This window comes from Charadrius vociferus, unplaced genomic scaffold (assembly GCF_000708025.1).
Source record: "Charadrius vociferus isolate BGI_N301 unplaced genomic scaffold, ASM70802v2 scaffold56, whole genome shotgun sequence".
Taxonomy (NCBI): domain Eukaryota; kingdom Metazoa; phylum Chordata; class Aves; order Charadriiformes; family Charadriidae; genus Charadrius; species Charadrius vociferus.
Genome location: NW_009649057.1, coordinates 1,164,161 through 1,184,305, shown reverse-complemented (window position 1 = coordinate 1,184,305; position 20,145 = coordinate 1,164,161). Strand labels below are relative to the sequence as shown.

The 20,145-nt window shown below is 55.2% G+C and overlaps 2 protein-coding genes across 2 annotated transcripts in view; both read right to left on the bottom strand.

The window, feature by feature from the left end:
- Positions 1–9,208, bottom strand: part of URM1 (ubiquitin related modifier 1) — a 26,483-nt gene extending 17,275 nt beyond the window's left edge. Inside the window, exons 1-4 of the mRNA XM_009888077.1 lie at positions 9,197–9,208; positions 9,012–9,090; positions 8,621–8,774; positions 7,639–7,645 (exon numbers count right to left, since the gene is read on the bottom strand). Of these exons, the coding sequence (XP_009886379.1) occupies positions 7,639–7,645; positions 8,621–8,774; positions 9,012–9,090; positions 9,197–9,208 (252 nt within the window). The remainder of the gene's footprint in view (positions 1–7,638; positions 7,646–8,620; positions 8,775–9,011; positions 9,091–9,196) is intronic.
- A 1,989-nt stretch (positions 9,209–11,197) lies between these two features.
- Positions 11,198–17,885, bottom strand: SLC27A4 (solute carrier family 27 (fatty acid transporter), member 4). Its single transcript, XM_009888032.1, is given in 12 exon segments — positions 11,198–12,025; positions 12,263–12,409; positions 12,904–13,068; positions 13,230–13,367; positions 13,548–13,674; positions 13,923–14,118; positions 14,509–14,656; positions 15,192–15,283; positions 15,393–15,462; positions 15,825–15,983; positions 16,660–17,054; positions 17,725–17,885. Coding segments are annotated over 12 exon segments (1,956 nt in total). The 3' UTR covers positions 11,198–11,867.
- Positions 17,886–20,145: the final 2,260 nt, after the last annotated feature.

The following is a 20,145-nucleotide window of genomic DNA, read 5'->3' as shown; positions in this document are numbered from 1 at the left end:
GGGCGGTGTTGGTGCGGGAGGGCCGCGGGCCGAGCGGGTTGGCCTGGCCTAGGGAGAGCCCTCAGCAGAGCTTCCCCAGCGCCGGGGCCCAGCGGTCGGGTGCACGCTCAGTTCGGGGCTGCTGGAAGGGAGGCCCGTTCCTCCAGGGGTGTGCACTAGGCTCTTAGGCCAGGCGATGTTATTTTAAAATACCTATTTCTGCATTAAGTTCACACCTTACTATGCACAGAGCCCTTTTTCACATGTTGAGAATGCTTCAGCTGTGCAAAGGCAAGGAGCCGCAGCAGAGGTTTCCCAGCAGCGAAGCCAACACGCTGCCTCCCAGTTAATTTGAATTTTTAGTGAGGAAGCAGAAACGGCAAGGCCGGGTGAGACTAATGACTGTTTCTGTCACCACCATGGGAGATGTTCTTCTGCACATCAGACAAGGCAGCAGTTCAGCATCCCCTTCTGCTCAGGGCCACCTCTCCCAGCGAGCACATCTCCGCGGCATCGGGCACCTTCCAGCACTGCATTAAACAACGCGGATCACATCTGTCGCCTGTTTGTTTTCTCCTCCTATCCCCAGAGGGAGAAGCATGTATGCGAGCGGGATGCAGCCATGGCGGTGACAGCTGGGCTGTGCAATGGCGCGGGCTCCTCTCCCCCACAACATGGAGCCGCACTGGGCAGCGCTGGTGGAAAAACTGCAGCCCCTTAACCCTGCCTCCACTCAGTGGAGGGTTTGGATTTGAAAAAGACATGTATGCATGCACACATGCACATAGAAATGTAATATATACACATATACATAGTGCATTATGTGTAAGGGGCATAAATTTACGCAGACAGATGCCTCCTCGTTTATGCTAACGGGGGTCAGAGTATGCCTAACCCTGAGAGCAGAAGGTGGTGGTGTTTGTAATGGCCTTTTGTTCTCAGAGGAGATCATTCTTCGGGCTGGGCCCCAGGAAAGGCCAGTCCCCAGCGCAGATGAACGCTGCCGTCGCTGCCGGGGTTACGTGATGGCAGAGACATGAAGCTGTTGACCGTGGTCTTCATCCAAAAATTCCAGCTGGGTTTTAAATATTGCTAAATCACGGAGCTTTTGGGTATTTCAGAGATACGGCCCAGGATGTTGAACTGATTGTACGGGAAACCGGCTGAGGGAAGAAGCCTTAGACAAAAATCTTACTTCTATACACTTCAGAAATGACTGAAGCACTCTGTATACAAAGGATCTGGTAATCTGGACTCCAGATCAGTGTTTGCAGTTATGGTTTTATATGACCTATTCTTCTTGCTTCCAGAAATCATTTATGAGGCCAAATAATAGGAGAACTGGCTCCTAAAAGAATCTTGATTCCTGAGTTATAGAAATACAACAAAATATTACAGATTTAGTGTTAGTACTTCCCCAGAAAAGCAAAAATAATTTAAAAAGAAAGAGAATAGTAATCATAAATAGCAATTTGGCTCATTCAAGCATTCAAACCTGGTTACTGTTAACAATTGCCCTGGAAATAGAGTCAGCGAGCACATGAGATATGGGGGACGTTTTTATGGACATGGTGTGCTTGGGAGAGGAGCGAGTCTTGTCTCCATGCTGGGTGCTGAAATCAGAGCATCACAAATTCTCTGGCATATGCTTGGGGATGGGGAATGTAATCTCCTCGAGAAAGTGTAATGCTGACATTGTTATTTCTAAAGTGCTGTAAACATCGATGGTATTTGATAAACAGGTACATAAAGGAAAATGAGATAAAGACAAGGCTCCTGCCTTGAACATGTACCCCAGGTTCAGTTGGCTGTAACACAGTCTTCTTGTTCAAACCCAGGGATGTGTCACTGTGCTTTACTTCAGCTAAACTTCTCTTTTTATACCCAGTTTTCCGTGGCAGGTCCCTCACTCGGTCCCAAGTGTAGGACCGTGTCCCCAGGTAGCTGTGCTGCTCACCCCAGTTTTGTGGGGCACAAGGCAGACGACCAGGGTGCTCCGGCTGCACCCGCCTCTCCCCTCCCGCAAAGTCAACTGCGCCAAACAAAAGAACAGGTTGGAAATTGAGCCTGGCGGGTTTAATTTCTTTTGTCTCAATCCTGTCTTACCCCCCCCAAAAGAACAGGTTGGAAATTGAGCCTGGCGGGTTTAATTTCTTTTGTCTCAGTCCTGTCTTCCCCCCCCACCCCCCCCCGCTGTTTGCATGCTCTTCCCTTGAGCGCAGAAGGGCCATGTCTCCGTCCCTGCACCGAGGGTTTATTCTGGACCAAACGGTCTAGGTCGCCATCACGTTTTACAGGGAAGCGTAGTTTATAAACACGGCGGGGCCCAGCGCTACGAGGAAACATTTTATCAGAGAGCCCCGAACTGACGATTCAATTATTTTTCAATAAAACATCAGGGGAATGCACGAACAGCTGCTCGCATCCTTCCACACAGCAAGTCAAACTTCAAGGGGAACAATAGCTGGCGAAAGGGGAGCCATCGCAGAGGCGGTGACAATGGGTTTCCTTACTCGGGGCTTTGTTTGATTTCCCCGTCTCAGTTTTGAACTCCCTCCGTCGGAGAAAGGCGAGGGGGTAGGACGGGGAGAGGGGGAAGCAGGCAGAGGGGAAGGAGGGTCAGTGGGAGTTAAAGCCTTTTGCAGCCTTTCTCTCCCATTCATGTGGTAATTGGGTGTCAAGCAGAGATCAGTAAGATGGAGCCCGGCCTCTGTGCCCGGGTTAAACTGCAGCAGAAAGAAAGCGGGAGCTGAACCGATGGAGGCCTGAATGTCATTAGGGCGGGAGGAAGCGCCTCTCCCCCAGGAGCCCTTCTGCCGGGGTGCTGGGCTGGGGAGGCCGCTTCCCATTCAGGGCATCCCTGAAAGCGGCCAGACAAAGCGGGAGGGCGGCCGAACAATGCCGCACCCCCGGCTCTACCTTCAATAGGGAGCTCTAAACAGGCGTTTAACCTTCAGAATAGCTGAAAGTGATACTCAAAGCCGAGGAGGTGGCTCGCCCGCCGCTGTTAGCCTCTTCCTGCAGCCGAGCCGGAGGCCACTTGGATGGCCGGAGGTGAGGAGGGAGGCTCTGGCTGTCCTCGCTTCCTCGGCCCCCCTTGGCACAGTGCTGGGGGTGTGCAGGACCCCGTGCGGTCGTGGGAGCTGTCACCTCCAGGGCAGGATCAGACCCTGACTCCTGCTCACGCTGGTGAGATGCTGTCGTCCATGAGGAAGGCCGCTCAGCACCCTGGAGGAAGTCAGGGCCATAGCCAGGAGGGGGAACATGGCATAGCAGGGGTTGTATCCCACTTCACAAGCCTGGGATCATTTAGCAAGGGATCTGGAGAGATCTGAGATCCTGAGCAGGGGGATGTCCCGGCCTCAGACAGATTCACCATTGCCTGCGATTCTGGGTCTTGCATGGCTCCAACCGCCCAAAGCGCTCCTAGAGCCTGGCCTGGCATTATTTGTGCCTATGGGTGGCATTTTTAATTAACCAAGAGAAAAGAAGGTGAAACTGCAGGTTATTTTGGAAGGTGGGATTTACCACTGAAACAAGCCAGGCTCGAAAAGAGCAGAGCAGGACCCGTCCCCTGCTCCCCGAGTCTCACCCTGCGGCAGAGCCCGGCCATCCCGTGCTGCTCAGGAGCTGAGCAGCAAACGGCGCTAAAGACATTTGCTTCCCTAGTGAAGCCTTTCTGCTTTAAGGAGGAAAGCTGCTGTCCCTTCCCTGCCGCACCCAGGATGACGAGACGCAGGCGCTTTCCGCAGACCATCATTTTGGTGGAATCCCCTGCAACACAACCCCTTCAAACTGGAGGGGGAGAAGCTGTCCCTGGCCCTGCTCCTGGTTACACTGGAACCACTCAGGGGAATCGCGTATTTCCATTTCTAAAGAGTGCACCAAAGGATAGGCCCTTCTTTAGCCCAGAATATTTCCCTGTCGCCGCCGTTTAAAGGCAAAGCTAGCTCGCCAGCGTGCGGAGGAGCGGGTGGCTGTCATTGTTTGGGAAGGCTCCAGCACGCCAAGAGTGGCAGGAGGTAGCTGGAGAGATGCGGCATTAAAGACTGTCAAAGGCTTTCTCAGCAGCAGAAATTAATTTCACCCAGGAAAGTCCTGAGCAGCTTGCAAAGCCCCCACCTGCATTTAGGCTGAAATACTCTCCAGTTTTGCACACCAAGCATGGCCTGGCTGAGCTGGACCTAAAGCTGGAAAGAGATGCTGATTGGAGAAAAAGTCACAACATTATTTTTATTGATATTATTGTCACTGTCCAGGATGCAGGGTCTGGGAGAAGCAGTCATCTCCATGGTGAAAAGTACATTTGGTTTGTAAAGATCTTTGTCTTTGCTTAAATTAATAAGCTAATAATAACGTAGGAAAGGATTTTAATGTTTTCTTAACCTCATGCAAACAGCTTTTTAAGTATTTAATTAAAAAAGAATAATACCTCATACTTTAGATATAGTACTTTTATCTACATACAGCTGTTGAGCCAGACTTTAGCTTATTGATCAAAAGAGAGAGATAAGTGCAAAGTGTCTCTAATCATAGAAAAAGGATTCAGTTAGCTTCTCCCTTAAAATTGCACAAATAAAAAGAAATAATAATAAAAAAAATCAGACTATGATTGACCACTGACAGCTTCTTTCCAAACACCTCTCTGCTGGGAGCCTTTTGTCCCAGCACTGATCCCGGGCTCGGTACCACACTCGCACCTGTATTCCTGGGCTGAGAGCTTCAGGGACCCTGGCACCTCGGCTTCATTTTTCCAGAAGAGCTGGGACTTTAAAAAGGCCCCAGGATTTCAACCCAAAGCTGATAGCCAGCAGAAAAACCTCTAATTGGTGCAGCTGAGTGTTGCAGGGAACCTTGAAACATTGCCTCATGTGACACAACCCTCCTTAGTAAGGACAAACACAGCCAAAAAAGGTGAATTGTCCCCAGCCACCAGATCTCCAGTGGGGACCAGAGCAGATACTTTTAACCCCACCAGCGCTGCAGTGCCGTCAGCATCTCCAGGCACGGTGTTTCCTTACAGCATAACTCACAGCTACGAACACACCTTCACGGGGCTCCCCTCTCCCTGGGAAATCCAGCACGGAGGCGTGCGTAAGTGGTACGTGCACGCCCCAGCCCTCTGGCGCAGCACCGCACTCCATTGGTACCACCGAGCTCTGTCGAAGGCCTGTGTATCAGAGCCCCCCCGCAAGGTTTGTTGAGCTGTTTCCCAGTCATTCAGCACCCCCATCTCCCCGGAACAGGAGCTCTCAGCTTGGGGTGGCCCCATCCTGCTCCTCCTGCTCATACCCTGCAACTCCGACCTTCCTGCCCCTCACAGCTGGCCGGGAACGCAGGGCTCAGGGTGAGCTCCCTGCTACGCTCCGGCCAGGTCCCAGCCCCTGGGTTGTGTTGGCACCAGCAAGGACTAAACCCTGCTCCTTGCACGGGCCTCGGCTGTGCCTATAATCCCCCATCCACCTCCAAAACCCAACAATACAAGCTGGTTTCTACTTGGATGGGCTTACTTGCAAATAAATAACAGCCGTACTTTAGAAGTCCTAAGCTTCTAAAGCTATTTGCATCTGCGTTTAACAGGCAGTGCCCTGAATGCAGAAATGCTTGGCTTTTTTTTGCCTAACCTGCTCTCAGACAGACAGAAACACAGCGCCGAGCCTTGCCCCATGGCCCCTCTCCCTCCAGAGCGGCTTTGTGTGCAGGGCAGCACTCCCATCTCCTCCTGTATCACTTCAAACCATCCATCATCCCCAGACAACGACATCCAGGGCCGACCCCTGGGAGGCTGAGCTTTCCCCCATTCCCTTTAGCAGAGGGCTGGGTGAGGCTGGGTGGTTTGGGTCGCAGCCCACCACCCACCTGGCACAACAGGGTGACCTCAATGCTGCCAAAATCTCCGCCAGCACACACTCCGGTCAGGAGCCAGAGTGGAGGGAAACACCAGCACCTGGGATTGCTGCCTCACACCCAGCACCATCGTCTATACCCCAAAGTTCCTCTCCACCTCAGCCAGGGTCTGACCTGTCACCTGCGTGGGTAACATCCCTGCTCCCAGCACCCCGTGCCCCCTCACTGCTTCCCAGGGCTCTGAACCCCCATGGGGAGGGAGGCTGTGAGACCCCAGAGGAGCCCCTCAAGAGGTCCCCCCCTCAGGCGAGATGTTTGCCAAGCCCAGCCCGCCCTCCACCGGTGGCTGCGAGTGGAACAGCATCCAAAAGTGGGACCGGAGCATCTGCAGAGGTGGCAGCCATCGCTGCACACCCTGCACCCGCTGTGCCAGGAGGTGCACCCTTCCAGGAGCAGCGTTGGACCACAGTGCTCTGCCACCCCGCACTCGCCCGTCCCAGTCCCCTCCTGGAGCTGGCTGCGGAGGCCAGATGCAGCTCCAAGCTGGGCCTTCCCAGGGTCACTGTGTTCAGGGGATCGAATAAGCTAAAAGCTTTAATTTTCATTTGAGATGCTGGAGAAACCATCAGTTTGAGCATGCCTGAAGGTGCATCTGGTATATAACGGAAGCAAATTTCCAGCACTTTTCCCACAGTGCTCGCCAGGCAATACATGTCATCCACGGTCACACAAGACATTTCTGTTTGGTACCTGCATACCATGAAGGGGCCGGTTTCTCCTGGCCCCAGGGCTGGATGCTGAGGGTCTAAAAAATGTTTCTGGCAGTGAGGGAAGGAGAATGGGTACCAAAAAGTACTCGTTTCAAGGACAGAAATGAGCTGGGAGGTTAAGCGTGCTAAAGCAGCAGGAAGAGGAAAGAAGGAACAGGAGGGGGGCAGAGGAGCCAGATGTGCCAGGGTAAACAGGGAGAACTGGGCCAGGACAAACTGGGATGGGCAACACTAACAGGACCGGGAGAAAGGGGGAATGGGGAGTCAGTGGAGGGGTCTGGGGAGGGTCTCATCAACAGGTTGTTTTCACACAGTCATCAAACCCAGCTGGAAGGAGCTTGCTTCCCCCTGCTCCGAGAGGAGCTAAAGTCTGCACAGGGAGGTCATGCTCTGGAGTGGCAGTTCCCAAACTGGCACAGTCCCCCACCTCCCCACACAGAGCAGCACTGCGCAAGGAAGAGGAAGGAAACTCCAGCATAGCCCATACTCGCATTTAATTGTGAGGAAAGGACAGACTGGGGCAGGCAGGTACGTTGGTGTGGAAGCACAGCTAGAAGAGCAGACAGACCCTGCCCTCACAAAAGACAGATGTCATTTTAAGGAGTAACACTGCTAAAAGCATAAAAACAAATCATTAAAAAAAAAAAAAAAAGAATAAACCCCAACCCAGAGTTTTCTCTGGAACAGACGTTTTCTGTATGGTCTCCGAGGACTGGAATCAGACATCGCTGCTAAGGCTGTTTCACATCAGACACAATGCAGGGAATTCACGTAGCGCAAGTCAGGTGTTTAACATGGACATTTCAGTTTGGGGCCCATCTCCTGCAGTAGAACCAGGGAGGGCTCTTGCGGGAAGGGATGCAGAGCACATGAAGTCAAGTTCTCACAGAGACCACCCTCCAGAGGACCTTCTCTCCCCTAAGCAAGTTGCCTCCTGTATTCAGAGCACAGACATCGCAGCAGGAAACTCCCAAGAGCTGCTCTGTGGTGTTGAGTACGTCCAAGCAAAGGCAAACCAGGCCCTTCATTCCCACTCTCCCACCTGCTTTCTGCAAGGAAGAAGGCGCACGAAACAAGGCTGCATCCACGAAAGGGGGAATAAAGAGACCCAGAGAAGTGTCCACAAGATAGTGGGATTCACTCATGTCCTTCACCATGGAGCAAGGCCACAAGGACATGCACAGCTGCACCCACGCTGGAAGAAGAGAATCAGTCCCAGATGAGTGTCCCATCTCCCTGCGAGAGAAAAGGACTCTCCAAGAGAGGACAGGTCTGGGCTGCTCCTCCACCTACTGCACAAACCCGGGACACATTCAAAAGTACAGACAATAAATTAAGATTGAAAAAAAAAAAAGTCAGCGTGTATAATATATATATATAATATAATATATATAATGTGCGTGTGATTGTGAAAAATAGAAATGTCATCCCAGGAGACAGCAAGGCATGGCAGAAACACATCCCTGGCCCTCTCCTGAGCCCAGCACTACCCTGCTCCCCTGATTCACAGCAGAAACACACCAGCAGGGCCACGCAGGGGGCAGGGGTTGCGCCTGGTACCCAGCTTCCCTCTGCCAGCGGGGGCCCTGTGCCAAGGAGGAGCTGGCTGCTTGGTGGAGGAGTGGGGAAAGAGCCCAGCACTGGTCCCTTCAATGGCCTTCACAAGGAAGGGTTGCTGCAGGCAGGAAAAGGGAGGGAAAGATAGGAAAAGCAAAGTGGAATGGCAGAGGCACCCCACCCCTCCTCAACTGGCCGGGGCCCTGCCCCTCCCATGGCATGGGACCACCACCGCTGTACCAAATAGAAAATAAAGCCATAATGAGTCTATGCTTTGGTATGTAACCATCCCCCTCCCCTTGGTCCCCTCTGTGTTCCCCCCAAACCATTATCTGTAAAACTTGTCAAATAAAATCTCTAGTGTGCCTTTATATCACTCCTTGAACCTTTTCCTCCCCAGTGCCTGCCTTGCCCCCCTCTCCCCAGCAGGTTTCAGGGAGGTGCCTTGCTTGAGCCCCACCAGTTACAGTTTCTGCTGTCCTGACTGGATCCTGCCGAACGCTGCCTGGTCCAGCTGCAGGTAGCGGCCTTGCCTGGAGTCCAGGAAGTACAACCTGTCCTTCACCAGCGAAGGGTCAAAGCCCTGCTTCCGCAGCTCCATCTTCTGGAACTTGTAAGTGCCTGGAGTGGGGAGAGAAGGAATGAGGGGTCACCAGCTGCACATGCTCCCATTCCCACCACCCCTGTGCTGCCCCAGACACAGCCTCACACCCCCACACCTCCAAACCACCAGAGGAACTGGCTAGGGGCTCTATGGGGCAGAGGGGCTCCATCCTGACCCTACCGCAGATCAGCCTCTGTAACTAGGTTCCCCCCCACAGCTCCATGCCCAGTGCAAGCCTGCACGCTACAGCTCACTTGTCTTGGAGACTTCGTGCAGGAACCGCAGGAAGACGGGCCGTGCGTACAGTGGCAGGGCCTTTTTTAGCCCACCCACCTGGCACAACAGGGTGACCTCAATGCTGCCAAAATCTCCGCCAGCACACACTCCGGTCAGGAGCCAGAGTGGAGGGAAACACCAGCACCTGGGATTGCTGCCTCACACCCAGCACCATCGTCTATACCCCAAAGTTCCTCTCCACCTCAGCCAGGGTCTGACCTGTCACCTGCGTGGGTAACATCCCTGCTCCCAGCACCCCGTGCCCCCTCACTGCTTCCCAGGGCTCTGAACCCCCATGGGGAGGGAGGCTGTGAGACCCCAGAGGAGCCCCTCAAGAGGTCCCCCCCTCAGGCGAGATGTTTGCCAAGCCCAGCCCGCCCTCCACCGGTGGCTGCGAGTGGAACAGCATCCAAAAGTGGGACCGGAGCATCTGCAGAGGTGGCAGCCATCGCTGCACACCCTGCACCCGCTGTGCCAGGAGGTGCACCCTTCCAGGAGCAGCGTTGGACCACAGTGCTCTGCCACCCCGCACTCGCCCGTCCCAGTCCCCTCCTGGAGCTGGCTGCGGAGGCCAGATGCAGCTCCAAGCTGGGCCTTCCCAGGGTCACTGTGTTCAGGGGATCGAATAAGCTAAAAGCTTTAATTTTCATTTGAGATGCTGGAGAAACCATCAGTTTGAGCATGCCTGAAGGTGCATCTGGTATATAACGGAAGCAAATTTCCAGCACTTTTCCCACAGTGCTCGCCAGGCAATACATGTCATCCACGGTCACACAAGACATTTCTGTTTGGTACCTGCATACCATGAAGGGGCCGGTTTCTCCTGGCCCCAGGGCTGGATGCTGAGGGTCTAAAAAATGTTTCTGGCAGTGAGGGAAGGAGAATGGGTACCAAAAAGTACTCGTTTCAAGGACAGAAATGAGCTGGGAGGTTAAGCGTGCTAAAGCAGCAGGAAGAGGAAAGAAGGAACAGGAGGGGGGCAGAGGAGCCAGATGTGCCAGGGTAAACAGGGAGAACTGGGCCAGGACAAACTGGGATGGGCAACACTAACAGGACCGGGAGAAAGGGGGAATGGGGAGTCAGTGGAGGGGTCTGGGGAGGGTCTCATCAACAGGTTGTTTTCACACAGTCATCAAACCCAGCTGGAAGGAGCTTGCTTCCCCCTGCTCCGAGAGGAGCTAAAGTCTGCACAGGGAGGTCATGCTCTGGAGTGGCAGTTCCCAAACTGGCACAGTCCCCCACCTCCCCACACAGAGCAGCACTGCGCAAGGAAGAGGAAGGAAACTCCAGCATAGCCCATACTCGCATTTAATTGTGAGGAAAGGACAGACTGGGGCAGGCAGGTACGTTGGTGTGGAAGCACAGCTAGAAGAGCAGACAGACCCTGCCCTCACAAAAGACAGATGTCATTTTAAGGAGTAACCCTGCTAAAAGCATAAAAACAAATCATAAAAAAAAAACAAAGAATAAACCCCAACCCAGAGTTTTCTCTGGAACAGACGTTTTCTGTATGGTCTCCGAGGACTGGAATCAGACATCGCTGCTAAGGCTGTTTCACATCAGACACAATGCAGGGAATTCACGTAGCGCAAGTCAGGTGTTTAACATGGACATTTCAGTTTGGGGCCCATCTCCTGCAGTAGAACCAGGGAGGGCTCTTGCGGGAAGGGATGCAGAGCACATGAAGTCAAGTTCTCACAGAGACCACCCTCCAGAGGACCTTCTCTCCCCTAAGCAAGTTGCCTCCTGTATTCAGAGCACAGACATCGCAGCAGGAAACTCCCAAGAGCTGCTCTGTGGTGTTGAGTACGTCCAAGCAAAGGCAAACCAGGCCCTTCATTCCCACTCTCCCACCTGCTTTCTGCAAGGAAGAAGGCGCACGAAACAAGGCTGCATCCACGAAAGGGGGAATAAAGAGACCCAGAGAAGTGTCCACAAGATAGTGGGATTCACTCATGTCCTTCACCATGGAGCAAGGCCACAAGGACATGCACAGCTGCACCCACGCTGGAAGAAGAGAATCAGTCCCAGATGAGTGTCCCATCTCCCTGCGAGAGAAAAGGACTCTCCAAGAGAGGAAAGGTCTGGGCTGCTCCTCCACCTACTGCACAAACCCGGGACACATTCAAAAGTACAGACAATAAATTAAGATTGAAAAAAAAAAAAGTCAGCGTGTATAATATATATATATATAATATAATATATATAATGTGCGTGTGATTGTGAAAAATAGAAATGTCATCCCAGGAGACAGCAAGGCATGGCAGAAACACATCCCTGGCCCTCTCCTGAGCCCAGCACTACCCTGCTCCCCTGATTCACAGCAGAAACACACCAGCAGGGCCACGCAGGGGGCAGGGGTTGCGCCTGGTACCCAGCTTCCCTCTGCCAGCGGGGGCCCTGTGCCAAGGAGGAGCTGGCTGCTTGGTGGAGGAGTGGGGAAAGAGCCCAGCACTGGTCCCTTCAATGGCCTTCACAAGGAAGGGTTGCTGCAGGCAGGAAAAGGGAGGGAAAGATAGGAAAAGCAAAGTGGAATGGCAGAGGCACCCCACCCCTCCTCAACTGGCCGGGGCCCTGCCCCTCCCATGGCATGGGACCACCACCGCTGTACCAAATAGAAAATAAAGCCATAATGAGTCTATGCTTTGGTATGTAACCATCCCCCTCCCCTTGGTCCCCTCTGTGTTCCCCCCAAACCATTATCTGTAAAACTTGTCAAATAAAATCTCTAGTGTGCCTTTATATCACTCCTTGAACCTTTTCCTCCCCAGTGCCTGCCTTGCCCCCCTCTCCCCAGCAGGTTTCAGGGAGGTGCCTTGCTTGAGCCCCACCAGTTACAGTTTCTGCTGTCCTGACTGGATCCTGCCGAACGCTGCCTGGTCCAGCTGCAGGTAGCGGCCTTGCCTGGAGTCCAGGAAGTACAACCTGTCCTTCACCAGCGAAGGGTCAAAGCCCTGCTTCCGCAGCTCCATCTTCTGGAACTTGTAAGTGCCTGGAGTGGGGAGAGAAGGAATGAGGGGTCACCAGCTGCACATGCTCCCATTCCCACCACCCCTGTGCTGCCCCAGACACAGCCTCACACCCCCACACCTCCAAACCACCAGAGGAACTGGCTAGGGGCTCTATGGGGCAGAGGGGCTCCATCCTGACCCTACCGCAGATCAGCCTCTGTAACTAGGTTCCCCCCCACAGCTCCATGCCCAGTGCAAGCCTGCACGCTACAGCTCACTTGTCTTGGAGACTTCGTGCAGGAACCGCAGGAAGACGGGCCGTGCGTACAGTGGCAGGGCCTTTTTTAGCTCACTGGCAAAGCCTTCTAGGTCACAGGAGTTTTCCGGGTCGGCGATGGCTGCCATTCCTGCCTTCCCTTCAATCCCTAAGAGACAGAGAAGAAGGGAGAGCACTCAGACACACTGTCCCTGTAGCATCATCTCCCTCTGCCCCGCACCACCAAAGCCTCTGGCACAGATCCCGCTTTGTACCCAAGCGCTGGTGCGTCCAGCTGTGTCACTGGCTGTGTCACCACCCTGCAGCTAAGGCTACCAGCGACACCCTGCGGTCACGGTCACCTCCTCCCAGAGAAGGCACTTGCAGCCTGTCCAGAAAGGACGCAGGGTCCTTCCAAACCAGCCAAAACCAGACCAAAACTTGAAGAAGGGAAGGAGGGAGAGAAGAAGGGTAAGAGGGAGGGAGGGAACCCTCTGGTTCCCACTAGGCACATCCCTGGTGGCCTCTTCCCAGCTCGCTTATGGGGAGCCTCAGTCCAGCCTCTTGCAAAAGGACATGTCGATCTGGACGTGCAGGACACCCTCACATTCAAGTGCCGGAGGCCCACCTGCCTCCCCTGATCATCCTTTCCCTCTCAGCTACCTGGGATCTCCACCCCATAAACCACCACGTCTGTCAGGTTGAGGATGCGGCTCAGCGTCCCCTCCACCTCTGTGGTGGAGACATTCTCCCCCTTCCAGCGGAATGTGTCCCCAGTGCGGTCCCGGAAGTACATGTAGCCGTATTTGTCCATCACTAGGACATCCCCTATAGAAAAGTGAGGAATAGACAAAAAATGAGGTGTCAGAGGAGGTGTTAGGAGCAACCCTGGAGCATCTCAGGGCAGTGCCACTAGCCTGGGACACCCCCATGCCCACACAGGTACCCTTCTCCGCTCTCAGCAGATGGAAGGGCTCTGCTCGCCTCACCTGTGAGATAGGCAGCATCCCCTTTTGTAAACACATCCCTGGCGATTTTCTTGTTGGTGGCTGACTGATTCAGGTAGCCGTCAAAGTGCTGCAAGGGGTTGCTCTTGACAATACGGCCTACCAGCTGCCCTGGCTCCCCTGCAGGGAGAAAAAAGGGGATCAAGGGGGGAAGCAACCATTTGCACCCACACAAAAAGGGTGTCTAATGGAGTTGGCGGCATTTAAACGAGCAGAGACTCAAACCTAGGTAAATTATCTTGAAATATCGGGAAAGACTTGCACGGGGCTGAGGAGACTTATCCCTGTGGTTGCCCTCACCTGGTTTGCAGCGGATACAGACACCATCTGGCCCCCGGATCAGCTCCATGGTGTCTTCATCCACCCTTACCAAACCAATGGGGTACACACCTGGTAGGATCCTACTGTTGAAGCCACATGACCCAACCTAGGACAGAAAGAGCTCAGAGCCTGGGGTAGCAGGGACATCTCTCTCACCCTGAGCCTGCTGCCCACGCAAATCTAGGATAGGGGAGAGCTGGCACCACACAACAGCCAAAACCCTTCTGGGTGGATGGCAACCCACACAAAGTCTCTTGGAGCAAGAAACCAGGAGCAAACAGCCTGTCTGGGTTTCCAACCCTGCCCAGGCCAGCAGGCACCCTTTGGGACATGGGGAGGGTGGTGGGGCCTTACGTTGTTGTCAAAGTTTCCCAGGCTGCAGTTGCACTCAGTGGCCCCATAGAACTCAGCCACCTGGGCGATGCCAAAGCGGGCCATAAACTCCCGCCAGATGGAGGCACGCAGCCCGTTGCCCAGCGCCATGCGCACCCGGTGCTGCCGCTCCACCTCCTGGCATGGCTGGGGGGTTTTTTTTTCTGTACTGCACAATCTGGGAGGGACAGAGAGGAAAGACTCACTAGGATCCCTCCACCAGGCCCTGGGGTGTTTGGGATTTCTTCAGGGCAGGTAGAAATGGCACAACACACCCAAAGTCCCCTAAAGAGGCTGTGGTAAAACCCAGGAGTCCTACTAGCTCATCTAGTGCCTGTCCCTTCACGGTTAACCCACTCCTCCAGTCTGTGAAACCTATCTGAGACCTCCTGGCTAATGCTGGAGCATGGGAAGGGTTTGGACACGTGGCATTACCACCCCAGGTGGGAAGGACACAGCCCCACCACCTTGGAAGGTGGTTTGGGATGGACAGGCAGAACCGGTCCAGGCCTCCCCCTCTTCTAGCAGCTGGGCTCTCCCCAGCACGGCACAGATCCCCAGGCTCTACTCCCCAGTCCCAGCTGGCTCCTTGCCTCATGGCCTCACCGTGCAGTTGTATTTCACGCAGTCCTCCCAAAAGTGCGAGGCCGAGAACTTCTTGCGGATGACAATCGTCATGCCCTGCAGCAGGCACTGCCCGACCCCCACGATGTTCCCTGCGGAGAGGCAGCCAGGGGAGCCCTCAGTCCCCAGACACCTCCAGCCCAGCCCGCTCAGGAAGAAGCGTGGCAGGGCAAGGTGGAGGCCACATGCTGGCTCACCGCAGGTGGGTGTTCACCTAGCAAAAGCCCCCAGGACCACAGGCACCAGGGAGGAGACACATGGCAGTGAGATCTGAGGCAGCACTTTACACCTAGACATCCCAGCGTGTCTCAACCAGTCAGGTGGGCATTGCTTCCCCTTCCCTCTGACTTTCTGCATGGAGCAGCACTAAGGTGCAGCTATGCCAAAGCCAGGCTAGGAGCTGGGATAAACCCCCCCCTCCATACACACTCCCCACTCCAAAGGTCAGCCAGATCGATTTTTGCCTCCCACGGAAAAAGCAGAAAGCCTCTGTCAGACGCTGCCAGCAGCAGCCAGCTCCTCCTCAACATGGGGATCACTGCCGCGCCAGCCTCCAACCTGAACCCTGGGCATGGCTGAGGGGAAGAGACAGTCCCGGCATGCAGGGCTCCGCATGGCACACGTTACCTGCAGCATGGTAGAGCGGGAGACAGTCGTACATCACATCATCGGGCCTCATGCGAAAACCGTAAAAAACTAAGCTGGACATGCGGAAGTACCTGGGGCAGGAGGATAAAGGGACACGTCAGCAGCAGGGCCAGAGGCGTTGTGAAAGGACAGGGCAGAGCTCAGCTCCATCCTCCCCTGAGCCCTTGCCCACAGACTTACCGGCAGTTCACCACAATGGCAGCCTTGGGCAGCCCTGTTGTGCCAGAGGTGTAGATGTAGAAGAGTTTATCTGGAGAGCAATGAGGAGACAATGTTACATACCTGCTGGCTGAACTGGGAGACAGGGACAAGACAAATTTATACACTCTGCTCGTGCTAGTTGAGACAAAACTTTGTTATGTGACAGCACTAAGAACACGCTGGCTTCACCCTGGTCAGATCAGGTCTGTTGGACACATGGAGGGCACAACAGGATACTGCTCCACACAGGGCCAGGCTTCAGACCCCGGCGTAGCACCCACCCCAAACACCCCAGGCCCTGCTGCAGACATCTGCCATTGGCATCCTGAGCAGACATTCTTGCCAGTGTTGTAACCAGCTGATCCACAGAAACACCACCGCGAGTTTGGCCCCCAAGAGCTGACCACGTACCAAGAAATCCCTTATCAGGAGGGGTTGGCTGGTGCTGCTGGGCCGTTTGCAACAGGGGGTCCAGGTGTTTTGCACCAGGAAGCACAGACTCGGGACTTCCTTCCCCGGACCAGAAGAGATGGATAGACTTCTTCAGGGAGGGCTGCACTTCCTGCATTGCTGAGAAAGTAAAGAGGGGAGATGGAGAAAGACCGCAGGGTGGTTACAGCACAGAGATCCCCTACCCTTCCAGAAGACACTGCTCCAGGTAGCAGTACCCTCACTGTGCTCGGCAGAGCCCCCAAAGGGCTGACAACCATCCCAGGCAGATGTTGCTCCCATGATTAACAGATGCTGGGGCCACAGCCCAGGCTTCTTCAGGGACCAGAAGATCCTGTTCTTCACCTCTCCCCAGCCAAAACCTCTTTGGTGCCAAGAGGTCTGTTGACACCATCAACCCCAGAGGCGTGGGCTGAAACACATGAGGAGCTGGAGCTGAGGAGCTGCAGGAATGTGGCTAACAGCCACAGACAGCAAGGGGTGGCTCATCCTGTGCAGCGGGACAGCCCAGCCCAGGGCTCCACGCAGGGGACAGACCCAAGTGGCACAAGGAAGGATCCTCACACCCAGGCTGGCCTGCTTGGGAGCCAGACAGCACTGAACTCCAGATCCTGCCCAGTGGCCAGAGACCAACAAGAAAAAAACCCCAGATCCAATTCCTGGATAATTCAACTTTCCACTCTCTTCCAGATCCCTGCCCTGTTCTGGGCAGGAAAGGAGCACTAAATCCATAGACACGTGCCCCTCTCCCCACCCCGAGTCCAGAGAACCCCTGATGGATCTGTCTGCCCCTCACCTTCCATCATCTCTACCCCAAAAACCACAGCCTTGGAGTTGGAGATAGTGATGCAGTGCAGTAAGGCCTCCATGCGCAGGTGGGAATTCACGAGGGCAGTCTCCACCCCAATCTTGGCCAAGCCAAGCCACAGCCCCACGTACTGATTGCGGGACTCCATGAAAAGAGCAACCACGTCACCAGAGCGGAAGCCTTGGCCATGGAAAAAATTGGCCACCCTGTTGGAGTACTCATCCAGCTGCCGGAAGGTCCAGCTCTCGCCTGTGCCTTGGAAGATCAGAGCTGTCTTCTCTGGATACTTGCTCGCAGTCTTCTGGAAGATCTTGGCAATTGTGTTCTTCTCCCTCACATGCCTCCATACCTGCCACTTCACCCGCAACAGGACCAGCCCCGTGCTGCCAAAGGAAGGGGAACAAGAGGGCAGCTGCTCAGTGACCCCTGCATAACCACTTCCTCCAGCACAGCGAGCACAGCACGAGGACCTTGCTAGGAGCTGCAATAGCCTAGCACGACTCCAGGCCCTACTCTAGGTCAGCAGCAGCTCTGGGTGCTCCCCTGAGCCACATGGACACAGGCAGAGGTTCTTTGCAAAGACGTTTACAGCCAGGAACTGATGGAGGTCAGGGAGAGATAGGTTTTGGGAGGCTGCAAACAGGGATGTCCCCTGATCAAAAGGACATTTTTGAGCCTCAGGTGCTCTCCAAGAGGTGCCACCGCTCCCTCCCCACAAATTCTTGCCAGGAGCTGGCACAGCCTGGTACCAACTCAGAACCAACCCTGCACAGGCACCTGGTGCCACGCCAGCAGCTTCAGGGACAGGTTGAAGTACAAGGACAGTCACTGGACTTCAGAGCTCAGCTGAAATCTATCTTTCCCGTGAAAACTTTGCCCGAGAGTTTGGAGCCACCCGGGCGCGGCAGAGGGAGATCTCCTTCCAGCCGGGCCGGGTGCCAGTAGAAACCCAGGGCTATGCAAGGAGCTGGGGGCTGCGCTCACACACACCAGGGCATAGCAGTGGGCCAAGGGGAGGGTGGATGGTTGGGCCATCCCAGCCAGGACACCTACGTGACGTCCCTTCGTATTGTCTTGATGAATATGAGGAAGAAGTCCCATCCGCCAGATCCCAGGTAGAAGATGAAGAGAGCAGGGATGGCCTGAGCCCAGGACAGCTCCAGGCTGACCCTGAAGAACAGCAGCAGTGCTGCAAAAGCAGCCAGACGCAGCATCGTGGCCTGCAGAGAGAGAAACCACGGTCATCAACCCATGTACACTGGACTCGGTGATAACTAACCCATGGGTGTGGGATGAGTTAGCAGCCCCCAGTTTCCTGGATGAGGTCCCTGAGTCATCATTCCTCATGGCAGCGAGGACATAACCCAGCAGCCCTGAGCTCCCACAGATGTAGCTTTATCGAACCTTGGAGATGGCCTCCAATTAAGCCACCAGCACAGAACTGCTTAGTGCCAGCTGAGAGCCCAGCCATTCCCACTTGGGGAGCCACATCCTACCCACCAGCCAGGGGCACAGCCGCACCCCAGCAGCATGAGATACAGGATAAAGTCAATTCACAGATGTGGGAGTGGAGTCATGGTAGGAGACCCTATGCAGGTGTTTGGCAGGCACCAGGGCGATACCAGGCAGGGCTAGCTCAGCCCCTCACCTCCAGCCTGGTAAAGCCCAGCTCCAAATTCCTCCCTATCCCAAGGATCCCTCCATCCCCATAACCCAGGTCTCCCAGGCCCCCAGCACCAGCTCTCCTGCACACCTGGCTCCAGGACAGCCAGCATGGCTGGTGGAAGAGCACAGCTCCACATGCTCCCCGACACAGCTCAGACAGGAACAGGGACAGGAAACTCAGTCCTTTGAGCTCTGCTCGTGTTTGCAAACACTCATGTCGGCAGGCTGTTTCCTGGCCTGGCTCTGCTGGAGACACTGCCAGAGCAGGTCAGGGATGAGGCCAGACGCAGGCATGCGCTGGCCAGGCTGGAGCAGGCAGAACAAGAGCTGTCGCTGCTGCCAGGAGCATCCAGACCCCCACCCCATGCCCTGTGGATGGCAACTCAGTCTCTGGTACTTGTTGCCCAAACCCAGCACCTCTGTCCCCATCCTAAACACACCCCAGCTGTGCCTTCAAGACATGCAGGGTACTGTGATCTAGCAAAGGCTCTTTTCAGGTGACAACATCGGGCAGAAGAAAGTGAGTGACATGACCCTTGCAGCTCAAGGGCTCCTAGACAAAACTGGTCCTTCCTGGCATGGACAGGCCAAAGAGGAAGGAAACACGTCATTTCCCTTTCCTCCTTGAAGGTGGATTCACTGCTCCAAAGCTGGCAGCCTTGGGTGGGCTCTGCCACAGCTGGTGGGGCCAAGAGGCACACTTGCAGCTTTCCCTCTGCTCAGTGCAGCTCCCCCAGGTCCGAGGAGCCTCTGTAGATTTGGTACGAAATGCTAGCAGGGTGAGAGCCGAGGTGGTCACCATGCCCTGGCATGTGACGCAGGCTGTCTCACCTTCGAGCCGTGCCACCGGCAGCAGGCAGGGATGCACCAGCACTCAGGATGCCTCTCCCGAGTGGGGGCCTGAGGACACCCCCATCCACAGCCCCTGCCCAGAGATCCCCACTCATGCCAGTGGCCTCTGAGCTCTCTCCACCAAACACCTCCCAGGCCTGAGGTCCCACAACACAGTTCCTCAGCCTTTTATAGCAGGGCAAGACCCGCAGCATTTTTGCCTAGGAGCCTTTTTCTGCAGTTAAACAGGGCAGCTCTTAGATCACCATCAAACTACTACACCACGGCCAAGACCTGAGCCCTTTGTTACATGCTCACATCAGACAGACAGACGTGGAGAGCCAGCGGTGAGGGAGCCACACTCTGTGTGGGCAGCAAGGTGCTTAATCTCCCACTTGAAGGCAAGACGGGCCCAGACAGGCCCCCGTTATCCTCTGCTGGCATCTCTGCCTCACACTGGTGAGAGATTACTGAGAGATAACCAGTGCCTTACTGCCACACCCCCCCCCCCCTGCCGTTAAGGATTCAGGTCTTGTCTAGCTGCATCAGCACGGTGAAAATTAAGACCTGCCTGTAGCTCCACAGCCAGCAGGCATGAAGGCAAACCGCAGGGATCCATCACCTGGGGGCACAGAGACCCGAGGAGAGCTGGGGAGAGGGACCGGCCTGGGGAGCAGGTCGCGGGGGGAAATGACAGGCAGGTGACCGAGCTCCAAGAAGCCCCAGCACTAATGGTTAAGCACCAGGGGCCCAGGAGATCCCCAGAGGCGTCTCTCCACCATGAACAGCTAGGGAGGCACCTGTCCACCCCCCTACTCGGGCCTGGGCAGGGTGACAGGGATGAGCCCTCCGGCCCTGGGGAAGGACGGGGAGGGCGAAACGGGGGTCCCCCCCGTTTCGCCCTCCCCGTCCTTCCCCAGGGCCGGAGGGCTCATCCCCAGCAGGGAGGGCGGGCAGACCAGCCCCACCTGAGGGGGG